This window comes from Leopardus geoffroyi, chromosome C1 (assembly GCF_018350155.1).
Source record: "Leopardus geoffroyi isolate Oge1 chromosome C1, O.geoffroyi_Oge1_pat1.0, whole genome shotgun sequence".
NCBI classification, from domain to species: domain Eukaryota; kingdom Metazoa; phylum Chordata; class Mammalia; order Carnivora; family Felidae; genus Leopardus; species Leopardus geoffroyi.
The window spans coordinates 184,247,461-184,261,419 of NC_059328.1; the positions used below are offsets into that span (position 1 = coordinate 184,247,461).

A 13,959-nucleotide genomic window follows, 5' to 3' on the forward strand; every position below is an offset into this window, starting at 1 on the left:
AACACAAAGTCATTTCCCAATTCAGAAAACCTCTCCACAAAGATATAGAGACAGAAACCAGTTTCATCGTTAAATAAGCATGAAATCTGTGGTGCACACCTCAGGCAATTGACTAAGACATTGCAAAGACACAACAAAGAAAAGAATCTCACCCATTTATATTGCCAGGCAGACATAACCCATTGCATCACACATAGTTCACTGTAACCTTACCTAGTGATTGGGGTCACCACCTTATTGGCTTTAACCAGAGGAAAAACAAACTTCTCATATCTTTATAACAGGAGGTAGTTTTGTGAACTGGAGCAAGGCAAACACCAAAGTTAGGCTCTTATTCTTACTGGAACTGGGAAATAGAACTATCTTTCTTAATGTTTGCATTTCAAAAAGATGGTTTTTGAGGAAACATTCTTGAGTTGTGATACTGGCAAGATGTCTAGTTAGCCATTATAAAGGTTTACATACATGTGAAAAAGAGAAAGAAATTCTAGAAAAAAAAAATGGGTGGGGGGGAGATGGGGAAGTCTTTTTCCTTATTTCTACCGGGATAATTAAGCCTATTTTTTTTTTAAAGAATCTCTACACCCAACATGGAGCTCAAATGCACAACCCCCAGATCACGAGTTTCACGCTCTACCAATTGAGCCAGCCAGGTACCCCAAGCCTTTTATTTTTAATCTGTATTTGCTCTTACATTATATATCTGGATCTCTTTAAGGTTGGGTCTTCCCGAAGCACTGAAACATTTTAGAAGCAACTAAAATTCAAAGCTATTATTTAAACATCTGGAGTAGGAAGAGAAGTGGAGTAGCCAGAAAGGAAACCAGGGAAGTAGACAAGAGCCATGGCCACATGTGCCAAAAAGCCTGCATCCTATTCTGCTGGTACTGGGAGGCCAATAAAGCTTTGTAATGGGGAGTCAGACTTGTAGTTTAGGTAAATTCCTCTAGCTACAGTGTGGAGGGAGTATGGATATTTGAACATGCTACAAGGTCACTGTAATCAAATTAATATGGTATTGAATGGGAATCAGAACAGATAACCTGGAAGCAGATTGAAGTACATGTGAGAATTTAACCTATGACAAGAGGAAAAATTCAATTCATTGAGAAAAGAATAGATTATTTAATGAAGAAAATAAAAGCAGCCCAGCATCTTATTTAAAAAATTTTATGTAAATTCTTGTATATACATATAAGATAAATTAAAAAATGCAGTATAGAAAGACCAAACATGTTAAAAAAAAATAAAATTCTTCTAAGAAAATGTAGGAGATTACACATACAACCTAGGGGTTGGAAAGTGGTTCTTAATGCTGAAAAGAAGAGAGACATGTTGGATTATATGAAAATTAATATAATGTAGATACCATAAACAAAGTAATAAACAATAGTTCTGGAAAAAATACTAAAGCAGATGACATAATAAGGATAACATCTATAATATACTGGTTGGGTTCTCTGAGAAGCATTTGGAGTTAGAGGTGAAAAATTAATTGGAAAGTGACACATGTGGAGGGACAATGGAGGAGCAGGATTGGGCAGGAGGAGTTCAGATACAGACATGACAAAATCTCAAACAGCCCAAGGGGCAGCTGGAACAATGATTGCCTGTTGGAGGAGTCCTGCCATGTTGGAAATGGCTAGGGTCCACTGGCTGGAGATTGCCCAGAGAATAGAAGAGTTTGCTCTTAACTATCAACACCTAACCAATTCACTGGCAAGGGGCCACCCCAAGAAGAACATGACCTTGGTTCAAAAGTTGAGGTGAACCCTGAGTACTTGAACAGCTGAAGGCTGTCAGTGAACCATATGCCTTGAAGCTGGAGAGTGAGCCCTTTACTGAAGCAGGGTCTCAATGTGGCATCTCTGTGTTTGCTATAGAACTCTTACAAACTAAAAAGAAAAAGGCATTCAGTCCAATGGAAAATTAGGCAAAGCACACGTGCAGACGGTTTACTGAAGACTGAGTCCAAATTACCAAAAAACGTTTGAAATGATGCTTGGTAATCTGGAAAGTAAAATTAAAATAACAACGGAATCTAATGTTATGCCTATAAGATAGGCAGAAATTAAAAAGAACTACAATACGTATTAAGAGGAAATGTAAAGTATTTTGATTCTTTGGGAAATCAATCTAACATTATCTATTAAAACTAAAAATACATACATCCTTAGGCCCAAAAATGCTACTTTTGGGAATTTATCTGATTGAAATTAAACAATTGGTCCATCAAAGGGCTAGTATCCAAAATCTATAAAGAGCTCACCAAACTCCACACCCGAAAAACAAATAACCCAGTGAAGAAATGGGCAGAAAACATGAATAGACACTTCTCTAAAGAAGACATCCGGATGGCCAACAGGCACATGAAAAGATGTTCAGCGTCGCTCCTTATCAGGGAAATACAAATCAAAACCACACTCAGGTATCACCTCACGCCAGTCAGAGTGGCCAAAATGAACAAATCAGGAGACTAGATGCTGGAGAGGATGTGGAGAAACGGGAACCCTCTTGCACTGTTGGTGGGAATGCAAATTGGTGCAGCCGCTCTGGAAAGCAGTGTGGAGGTTCCTCAGAAAATTAAAAATAGACCTACCCTATGACCCAGCAATAGCACTGCTAGGAATTTATCCAAGGGATATAGGAGTACTGATGCATAGGGGCACTTGTACCCCAATGTTCATAGCAGCACTCTCAACAATAGCCAAATTATGGAAAGAGCCTAAATGTCCATCAACTGATGAATGGATAAAGAAATTGTGGTTTATATACACAATGGAATACTATGTGGCAATGAGAAAAAATGAAATATGGCCTTTTGTAGCAACGTGGATGGAACTGGAGAGTGTGATGCTAAGTGAAATAAGCCATACAGAGAAAGACAGATACCATATGGTTTCACTCTTATGTGGATCCTGAGAAACTTAACAGGAACCCATGGGGGAGGGGGAGGAAAAAAGAAAAAAAAAAAAAAAAAAAAAGAGGTTAGAGTGGGAGAGAGCCAAAGCATAAGAGACTGTTAAAAACTGAGAACAAACTGAGGGTTGATGGGGGGTGGGAGGGAGGAGAGGATGGGTGATGGGTATTGAGGAGGGCACCTTTTGAGATGAGCACTGGGTGTTGTATGGAAACCAATTTGACAATAAATTTCATATATTAAAAAAAAAATAAAAAAATAAATTCCACATAAAAAAAAAATAAACAATTGGTCCATAAAAATGTGTACAGAAATGATAATTACAATGTCATTAGTAGTGGTGAAAAACTAGAAATCAGCTGAATACACCAAATAGAGCAATGACTAACCAAATTATGATATATCTATATCATGGAATATTTGCATTTATTTAGAAGAATGAATGAGTAGATGTTGCAGATGAGGTGGTGGGATTCTTACCAGGTATTGTTGAATGAGAAAAGGAAAATGCAGAAAAGTATGTATAAAATATGTCTTCCCACCTCTTCTCTTTTTAGTAAATCTAACGATGACAAACACACATGCTTTCTCTCTCTCCCTCTACACACATACGCGCGCACGCACACACACACACACACACAAATGTACACTAAAGCTGAAAAGATGCGTTAACTTGGCAACTCAAGTTGTTAATTTGAGTTACCTTCAAGGAGTGGAAGAGTTGATGTGGGTGGAGGAGGAGAGAAGTGTTCAAGACAGGTAAAAGAAAATAATTATACCAAAAGAATATGCATATGCTCACATTTATGCTGTCATTTCTAAATCTAATAAGAAAGGCAGAATCAGGGGCTTACATAATTTATAGGAAAGAAATAAATAGAAAAATATGTCATTGAAATAGAACAAACTATACACAATTTTTGGAAATCCAAAATTTTTTAGTTTTTACTAGTTTAGTAGATGCCAGGAATGTTTATTTGCTGTATAAATCAAATAGTATCCAGTCATATGAACCAATAGCATTGTTGTAGAAAACATAGGGCTTTCAGTGAACTTATGTATCTGTATCAGTCAGGAGAAACTCAGTAATACTACAGTAAAAGAGCATCCCAAAATCTGAGTGGCTTGCCACAGAGGTTGTCTTCTTGTTCGTGTTACGCATCCATCGTAGATTGGCTTGAGCTCTGCCCCATGCCATTTTCACTTAGGATCTGACTAATCTTTGGTAGAGGAAAATAAGATCATGGTTAAGCATACACTGGTTCTTGAAGCTTCTGTTCAGAAGGGGCTCTTTCACTCATCTTTCATTGGCTAAAGCAAATCACATGGCTGAGCCTGCTGTCAATGGTACGAGTAGGCATAAACTCTTCCACAGGGAGAATTAGTGAACATCCCCCTGAGTTTGAAGATTGTCTTTAAAATTTTTTTAATGTTTATTTATATTTTGAGAGAGAGAGAGAAAGACAGACAGAGTGCGAGTTGGGGGAGGGCAGAGAGAGAGGGAGACACAGAATCTGAAGGAGGCTCCAGGTTCTGAGCTGTCAGCATCAGAGCCTGATGTGGGGCTGATGGGAGGGGTGGAGGGGGGCGGGTGCTGGAACTCAAGAGCACCTGAGTGCTCTGAGATCATGACCTGAGCCAAGTCAGAAGTTCAACTGACTGAGCCTCCCAGGCACCCTGAAGATTATCTTTAAAACAAAGAGTGTTAATGAAGTATTTCCATGTGAATCATACCTAATGGATGTCATTAATGATTGGTGAGTAAGGAGAATTAAGATGAGAAGTAAGAGAAAATACTTTTTTTCTAATTAAATAAATGCTATTTTTTTCATCTACTGGGTGTACAGGTAGAAGTACTCCTTTTGACTTTAGTTCCAATCACAGATCACACACCATTCTTTACATTTTCAGGAAACAAACAAACAAAAACCCGTTTAATCTGTACGTTGAAGACAAGAAAAATTAACGTAGATAGAAGGAGTAAGATTCTATTTTATACATATATTTTATTTTTCTGAAGTTCAGAATTTATAGCAGTATGTTGATGAGAAATATAAAATCTATCAAAATCAGAAAAATATCCTTTCCTTTAGAAATAAGTCTAAAAATAATGATGTTTAATGCTTTTCCTCTGGAGTTTAAATATTGCTCATAAGGAATCTTCCAAATGAATTCTGTCTGCAGCTATCGGTTTAGTTACTAAAATCCCATTTTAGTTAGGTGAAAATTTAAAGAAAGCTCTATAACCTCTCATTACACTAAATGTAGTATTGTCCAATGTTGCTTATTATCCCACTTTACAGTTTAAGTTAAATTTGAGTTCTTTGCTGCTGCTTAATATGTTAGATAATTCCTGCAACATGCTTCCCCCCCATCTTTCAAAAACAATTGTGATATCATCTGAACATTTTCACCAGTACATTTTATATAGAACAGAGAATGGCAAACATCCCAAGTGTAGTTCAGCAGCTGTTGTTCCTCCTCTGTGGGTAAGGAAGGAAGCAGTTGTATCCATGGTGACCTATATGAGTCAGTGAGGGTGGGAACTGGGGGATTCTCACAGGGGTTAATGACCGAGCAAATGTTAGCAATCCAGCTTTCACTAGACATTTGGCCTCAAATGGAATTTTTTTTCAGGGACTCATATTCTATAACTTTTCATTTTGTAAAGCAGATAAACTTACATTATACTTAATGAAAGAACTATGCACCTGAAAACTTACTGGGAACTAAAACTTACAGAAGAGACTGTACTTTATTCCTGTCTTCTATTTTAATTTAGAGCATGCATTAAAATTTTGTTTATTTAAATATTCTACTCTGCTTCTTCCTCTTAAAAGATTTGAGGTAGAATGCCACAAAGGCATATCAATAGGGTTAACCCAATAGGTATAAGGCTGATGATACATCATGACCAAAAGGAGTGGTTAGGGAAAGAAATATGATTCTTCATTCTCCTCCAAAGGGCCTTAAGATGATAAAAAAAAATTAGTAAAAAAACCCAAAACATTTATATCTTGGCATAAATTGGAGAAAAACCCCCTACTATATGCAGATGAAGTAGATTTGGGGTATGTACCTGGATGGGGAGAGGAGGAGGAACCAAACCTGTATTTACTCCTGAATCCCAAGTGTTAGGCATTGTGAGTATGTTTCATTTGAAGAGGTTTCTAGTATAACTTCACACCTGGAAAAGATCCAAGTTGTCAAATAAGATAGAAAAAGAAGAGAAACAAGTTTTCATGTGGGCCTCGTTGGTGCCACTCCAGTGGTAGTTTTCATAAATACCTCTGTGGTTTCTGCATTAGTGGGGAACATAATGATGACACGAGTTCCATCTCCAGGATCTATGTCAAAGTCAGTTAATACATAGAAAATAAATCAACACTGCCTATCTCATTTTATTTATTATTTGTTCAACACTGCCTATTTTAAAAAGACATTTGCCTTGCACATACAGACTTTCCCAGATGATTGGTCTGGGGCTCCTAATACTGTATCTTAGCCTCATTGTCTGCATGATTCCAGAGAGGGCAGTGTTGATGGACAGACATCCAGGCATCCTGCTTTCATGTAGAGGTTTTCCAACATAGGAAAGAAGCAGCAGCCATCAGACATTGAAGAACATTGGCTGTAATTCAAGATTTCTTAAATGTATTGCTTTTCAGTACTTTGAAGATTTACTAACGTGGGGAATCTAGATTTATTCTAAATAATTTGTAACTTCTCATTTTTGTAGCGCCATTATCATGACATGGATTACTTGTACTTTTAAATGAAATTAGTTGACTTTTACGTTTTAGTTACAGAAATTTCCTACTTACTTGCTAACATAAGGGAGAAAAGATATACCTTTGAAGAAAAAAATAAACCAAGAATTTTAAGAGGGCATATTGACTCTGTATATATTTACTCCACTATAATATTTATATTACAAATTACCCTGCAAGTTGTTTTCTTGAACCAGCAAATTGAAGTGATTACAGTGTGTATTGGAGAGTGTTATGACTGAATATAAAGATATATGTAACTCAGTTGAAAATCCCCCTACTCATGTTTAGTGCATCTTTGAACTTATCAGGAGAATTGGCTCTTAATGTCAAAATATTTTTTTTTACACATATGTGAACAAGAGAATAAATGTGTTTCCTCACACACTGATGAATCAGTAAGCCTCACCCTCTGTCAAGATGACATAGAGGTAATGCTGAAGTTATGAGGAAAGGTTGTCATGTCTAATGTGATCTGCAGGAGTGGCTCATCAGAATAAGTGAAGTCTGCAGGACTTCACTGAACTTGCACCCTATGAGAGCCTCATACAGCAGGAAGAGCACAAGCTTCGAAGTCATTGACTAGGACTTAAATCCTATTTCCACTTCCTGTTGGCTCTGATACTGAGCAAGCTAATTGACCCTTTTGATTCTTATCTGTAAAGTGGAGATCAAAATACTTCATAGAGGATTATCAAGTGTATAGAAAGCAGGTGTCAGTTCTCTTCCGCCACTGTGATTTCCTGGTAGTGTATGGAAAGTCTTAATATTCTCACAGGATTTTTCTTAGGCCCAGGGCTCTGCGGTGACTTCTCTGGGCTGGAAGAACTACATTGACATATCTGGTCATTGATTCTGGGCTAGTTGGTTAGGTTCCTATCAATTGTCTTTCAGTCTAATTCTAGATTTCAAGTTATTCTGATTTATAAGCATCCTTTGACTTTTGCAACTGCTTGCTTTGGGTATGCTCTGATTTCTGCCCTAGGATGGAATTCTAGGATCCCAGAGGATGAGAAGTCCTATAGTATGGGCAGTGACAGAGCCTTTAAAAAAAGAATCAGGTGTTTCTGGGTGGTTCAGTTAGTTAAGTGTTGGTTTGTCTAGGTTTTGGTTTAGGTCATGATCTCATGGTTTGTGAGTTTGAGCCCCAAACTCAAACTGTGCTGACAGGGCTCTGTGCTGACAGTGTGGAGCCTGCTTGGGATTCTCTCTCTCTCTTCCACTCTCTGCCCCTTCCCCACTGGCATTGTGTCTGTCTCTATCAAAATAAATAAACTTTAAAAAAATTAAAATATTAAAAAAAAATAAGATTTTTTTTTATTTAGTCAGAGGATTGCAAAGATGAAGATTCTGTCCATAAATATTTATTGAGCACCTCTTCTGTGCCAGGCATGGTTCTGGGAGCTGGAGATAAAGCAATGAACAAGGTCTTTTGCACCTAGAGATTACATTCTCTCTCCATTTTAGTGGGGCAGAGATAGGAGGTCAGTATGACAGAATATATAAGTAAACAATTCCATGGACAGGACAGTTTATTCACAGTGATAAAATGCTATCAGAAAGCAAAACAGAATAATATGAGTAGGATGATATGTATGTGGGGTTGAGGGAGCAACTTGAGATTTGTGATCAGAGAACACCTTTCTGAGGTGGTGACTTTTGAATTGCTAATGAATTATTCTTATTCACATCCCTTCCCCCACCCACATCCCCACCCCGACTCCAGCTTCCAATTTGCCAGTCAAGTGAGTGCTGCCTTATTTGGTAAAAGGTTGAGAGGCAAGAATTGTGGGTGATATTAATTTGGCTAAGGGTGGTTATTAATGGTGAGGGAGGAATGTGCCCATGGCTACTGACTTAACCAAATCTGGCTTAACCTTTCTCTCAGTTTTGGGAGTGGGGCCACAGAGTAGAATCTGTCACCAGGTAGGAGCAGATTCAGTGGAGTTCTTTTTTTTTTTTTTTTAACTGCAAATATGAGTATCAGGAAAAACCTATTGAGCTTATGATAGAAGACAATAGTATGGGGGTGCCTAGGTGGCTCAGTCGGTTGAGCGTCTGACTTCAGCTCAGGTCATGATCTCATAGCTCATGAGTTCAAGCCCTGCGTCGGGCTCTGTGCTGACAGCTCAAAGTGTGGAGCCTGCTTCAGATTCTATGTCTCCCTCTCTGCCCCTAACCCACTCGCATTTTGTCACTGTGTCTCTCAAAAATAAACATTAAAAAAAAACTTTAAAAAATAAAAAAAAGAAGACAATAGTATGAAAGACTTGTTAGACTAGGGTTCAACTAGTTTCTCAAAGCAGAATGAATTACATAACAGCCTTTATGAACAGATGCTCAGAGCAAAAGATTTAGTACGAGGTGTGTGTGTATATGTGTGTGTGTGTGTGTGTGAGAGAGAGAGAGAGAGAGAGAGAGAGAAGGAGAAAGGGCTGAGACGTGTGCGTATGTGTGTGTGTGTGTGTTTGCCTTCACATGAGGGTGACAGAGAAGGCTGCTAAGCATCTAGTTGAAACAAAAAATTTTGTATTCTTACACGCTACACTTTCTGGCAGCTGCTTCTGCTCCTCCTCCTCCTCCACCTCCTCCTTTTCCTTCTTTGAAGACTACTGACCTTAAATGTTAGTAAGGTGACACTAATTTTAATACCTTAAAAAACAAAATCTGGGGGCACCTGGATGGCTCAGTAGGTTGGGCATCTGACTTCGGCTCAGGTCATGATCTCACGGCTTGTGAGTTCAAGCTCCATGTCAGGCTCTGTGCTGACAGCTCAGAGCCTGGAGCCTGCTTCCGATTCTGTGTCTCTCTCTCTGTGTCTCTCTCTCTCTTTCTCCCCCTCCCCCACTTGTTCTCTTTCTCTCTCTCTCTCAAAAATAAACATTAAATAATTAAAAAAAAACACAAATTCTTATCAGAATAATATACAAATCTTTAGGGTGAGAAATCTTTGTAAACGATACTAATATTGTAAAACAAGATAATGAGTAAGATAACTGCTGTTTACATTTCTTGGAGGACAATCCAATAATGGAATTTTTATTAGGGTAACAAGGAAAAATTAAGCTCTGAAAGTAACTTTATAAGATAAAAATAAAAGATAGTAATAGTTGAATATCAAAGAAAAAAATGATAGCCTAAAATAGGTTATATTTGTAAGGATAGCAAGTAAAAATATTTCCTGTACAAGAAAGGTAAGAATTCCCTGAACTAATGGAGATGAAGGACAAGTATGGTTGTTTTAAGTCTGGGGACCCTTTTACTTTCTGAGTAATAAAGGCAGGTCACTTGAAAAGGAAACTTTGAGTTTCCCTTCCCGTCTTTTACATGTAAGAAAGAAGAAAGCATTTGCCATTACAGATGCAGTTCTTAGAATCTCACTAGAGGGTGGTGTTGGTTCTAAAACCAGAGGTTGCCAATCTACAGTACATTCATTACTGGGCTGCATTTATATTTAAAGAAAAGGTAAACTGGGGCTTTCTCAGTGTTACCTAAAAGTTGACAGATGTCAAGTCTGAAACCTCCCAGGGGCCTTATCCAGTTCTGGCTGCTTGCAGCCCCAGAGGAGCCAGATAAAGTAGCTGAGATTACAGGAGGAGTTAAGTGGCAGATTCTAATTTCAGCTCCTGCACTAAGTAGTAGACAAGAAACTAAAGCTTCCTGGGCCTTCGTCTCATCTGTAAAATGAAAAGTTTGCCCTAGATGATCCCTTAATCTCCTTGCATCTCTAAAATTCTGAAATTCTAATAAATTCTGGGTCTAAAAGCCTGAAGAATTTCTCATGTCCTTGGCCAGACAAAGGAACAAGTATCTCAAATTATCAAATTATTAATAATTAAAATATAATTTAATGTTATACATGAGGTTTAACACGGAAAAGCCTTTAAATCAACTTGTCATCTTCCGTCCTTTCAGGAAGCTCAGAGCCATCTTTTACATCTACCTGAGCATTCTGTGGTAAATTTCAGTGACAATGCATCATCCATAGGTGTCTCTCTTCTTGGTTGCTAACTTGCTGGAAAGGAGCAAAATATGTTTATATAGGATTATCTACAGAGAGAAGGTTGAACCATAATCAAATAGGGATGTTTCAGGACAGAGACGAAATCCCCCATCTCATCTTGTACTTGGCCAACTTCCATCATATCATAACTGTGGCTTTGCTAGGGGTCGCTCTCCAAAGGGATTTAGTTGGTTCAGTTTCCTATTACCCTCACCTCTTCTATTCCCATTACCCTCACCTCTTTTTATCTGATTCCCTTTCCTTGTTGTGTTTTTTCACATTGGAGAGTGAGCTGAAGATCATTTTATGGAACCTGAAGCAAATTATCCAACTCCAAAGTCTCAGTAAACCCTAGTTTATGTCTGCATGGATTTGACTTCAAAGGGTTGGTGTAAACCCCTGATGGTGCGAAGCTGCGCTCTGTCACCTCAAACACTTTGACATTAGGGCTCAACACCTCCTTTTCTCCAAATTGCTTTGTTTCGCCAAAGGTTTCTTTCCCCCGCCCCCTCCCCCAGCCCCGGATTTTGTTGCATCTGCAGGCTCATTTCGAACATCTAAACTTCCTAAAATGTACACGGAGCGCCTGAGGGTGCGCACACGCGCGCGCGCTCACACCTTCGCTCGAGTACACGAGCTCGGCTGGGCCGGCTCCCAGTTATAGAACACATTCTTCCATTCTTCGCGCTCGGGCACACCCCTTCGCGGTGGGGATTGGTCGGGCCGACCCCTCCTCGGCGACGCTAGGCTCCTCAGAGGCCCAGGCGCCTGCCAATCCCCACGGGCTGTCAAAACAAGTCTTCCCTCCCTGTCACAACAGAGCGGAGTGGAGGCCGCCGCCGCCGCCGCCGCCGCCGCACTTCCTGGGGCCGCTGCGCCGTGGTCCGCGGGCAGGTGGCGGGTGCGCCGGGCCGCGGTCGTCTGGCTCCGGCCCCCTCAGGCCGCGCGCGTCCCGGCCTCGGAGGCCGCCCGGCCAGCCGCCGGGGGGCCTTTTGTCTGGCGCAGAGCAGGCGTTCGCATCACATTTCGGACACCTCCCTCTCCTTTTCGCCTCTCCTTCTCCCTCCCGCTCGCATCTCCTTCCCCATTCCCGCCGCCCTACCCCAGCGGACTGCCGGCCTCCTGGACCAAAGCCCGCGGACGTCTCTACCCAAGCGATGTCTCCTCTCCAGAAAGTTGCCGCCGCCGCCGCCGCCGCCCCCGGGCGGTGAAACAAAGTGTGGCGGGGCCGCCTCCGGGTGCAGGAGCGCACTCGTGCCCAGAGGCTGGACTCCGCTGCCGGGCGTGCCGTCTCCCCCGGAGAGCCCGATTCGCCGGCCATGGCCGAGGGCGCGGCGGGCAGGGAGGGTCCCGCGCAGCCGGACGCGGCCGGGTGCGAAGACGACCCCCGAGTGGGCCCGGACGCCCCCTCCGGGGACGGAGCGGCTGTGGCCCCTGGGGGCCGGTGGAGAGATCGTCGCAGCGGGGTCGCGCTGACGGGCTCTGCAGGGGCCCCGGCTGATAGCGAGGCTGGCCTCCTGGAGGCGGCGCGGGCGACCCCCCGGCGCAGCAGCATCATCAAGGTGAGCGAGGCCGCGCCGCCCGGGGAGCGTGGGTGTGGGTGGCGAGTCGGTCGGGGATCCAGGCAGGATGCACGTACGGTGTGTCCGGAGGCATCGCAGGCTCGGCATTGTTTTCTCCCACCTCCCTCATTACCAAACCTTCCTTCCTCGTCCGGAGGTTCCCAGACTCAGCTCTTGGCCGTGAGAAGCAGAAGTGACTTTTTTTTTTTTTTTTCCCCCTGACAGCAGAGGAAAAGTTCCACTCTGCGTCTTTGCGTTTTGATGGATGCTTTCTCTCATTTTCTCTGAAAGCTTCACTAAACCGTTGATGGAAGGAGGAAGGGAGGATTCAATATAAATGCAAACCACAGGATGGTTGTGCACTGCTCTCCAGAGGAAGGTTAGCTTAATCCCCCCTCCACCGCCCCCCCCCCCCAGTAAAGGAAATGCACAGTTAACCCTCAAGTGAAAGAAAAAACAAAAACAAAAACAAAAAACAAACAGCTACCTCCCCACCCCAAGAACAACCCTCCAGATTCCAATGATCCTGAAATCCCAAGAAGCGTGAACTTTCCCGGTAGACAGGCAGAGTTTTCAGTGGACCCTGTGACCAAGTGGAGAGCGATGGTGGAGCCCAGAGTTTCTGCACTGCAGAAAGCGCAAGCAGAAAGCAGTCAATGAATACCCCGAGCATCATCCCAGGTCTTTGTGGTTACCACCGCAGGAAGGGAAAATGCTTCCTGACCGCTCGACCACCAGACAATATTTCTCCATCTATTTGGCAAGAAATTTGTAAGCCTTTTCCCTGCTTTATCTCTTTCTGTCTTCCTTCCGCTCGGGGCTTGCCTCCTGTTAGAGATTTCATCTTTTGGGTGCATGACATGTGGTTACGTATCCTGGAAGTCAGAACTCTCCCTTAGGCTTTGGAAAAGGGCCTCAGCATAAACGAACGTGAGTAATCATGTGCATGTGAGATCAAAATTGATTTTGGTAGAGTAGTCAGTATGAAACTGTGTGTGTGTGTATTGCCAAAGATGAGACTGAAAGAGGGACTTGAAACTACTTACTATTCAATTTACTTGGTGTGCTAATACATTCAAGACCATTGTTCAGGGTTGAGCTGTGTAACCAGCTCCTAATGCCCAAGCCCCAGCTCCCCTTGCCAGTGTGGGGAGACTGTGCCCACAGTACATCCACCTAGCTCCTAGTATTGTCTGGGCTGTTCCCCAACACTGACACATGGAAGTTTAAAACCAACAGGAAGATTTCTATATAAAAAGAAGAGTGGGTGGTAGTTGCAAATGACTTGTAGTAGTTTTTGTTATTCTGTGCCTTTTAGATGATTTGAAAAGGAGTGTTCCATTCCGGGTGTGAATTTGGATAAAAAGGAAGTGATCACTTTTTTTTTTCCTTTTAACCCACGGGTCAGAAAACATATTATTCTGAAACTTAAAAAACAGCACACTTAGGTAACAATTACATTTTGGATTCTAAGATATTGATACTACATGTGTTCCCTGTGTGTGAAAACAAACACCACAAGATAGTTTAAAATATACCATCACAAAAAGTGGGCTCTATAGTGTTGTAAAAAATAAAAGTAACAGAGTGTAAGGAATATATAAATGCTTGCAACTAATTTGCAGTTTCTAAATTGTATTATGTTCTGGTTTATATTCTCAGAAGGACCCTTGCTGAGTAATTGTGCCTTTTTGGTTTTGAGGT

The 13,959-nt window shown here is 41.5% G+C and overlaps 1 protein-coding gene across 2 annotated transcripts in view; it reads left to right on the plus strand.

Annotated features, from left to right (window-relative positions):
* Positions 1–11,890: 11,890 nt before the first annotated feature.
* PLCL1 (phospholipase C like 1 (inactive)) overlaps positions 11,891–13,959 on the plus strand; it is a 336,396-nt gene continuing 334,327 nt past the window's right edge. For both annotated transcript variants that reach the window (XM_045480635.1, XM_045480636.1), the window contains exon 1: positions 11,891–12,255. In XM_045480635.1, coding sequence (XP_045336591.1) covers positions 12,013–12,255 — 243 coding nt within the window. In that variant the 5' untranslated portion in view covers positions 11,891–12,012. The remainder of the gene's footprint in view (positions 12,256–13,959) is intronic.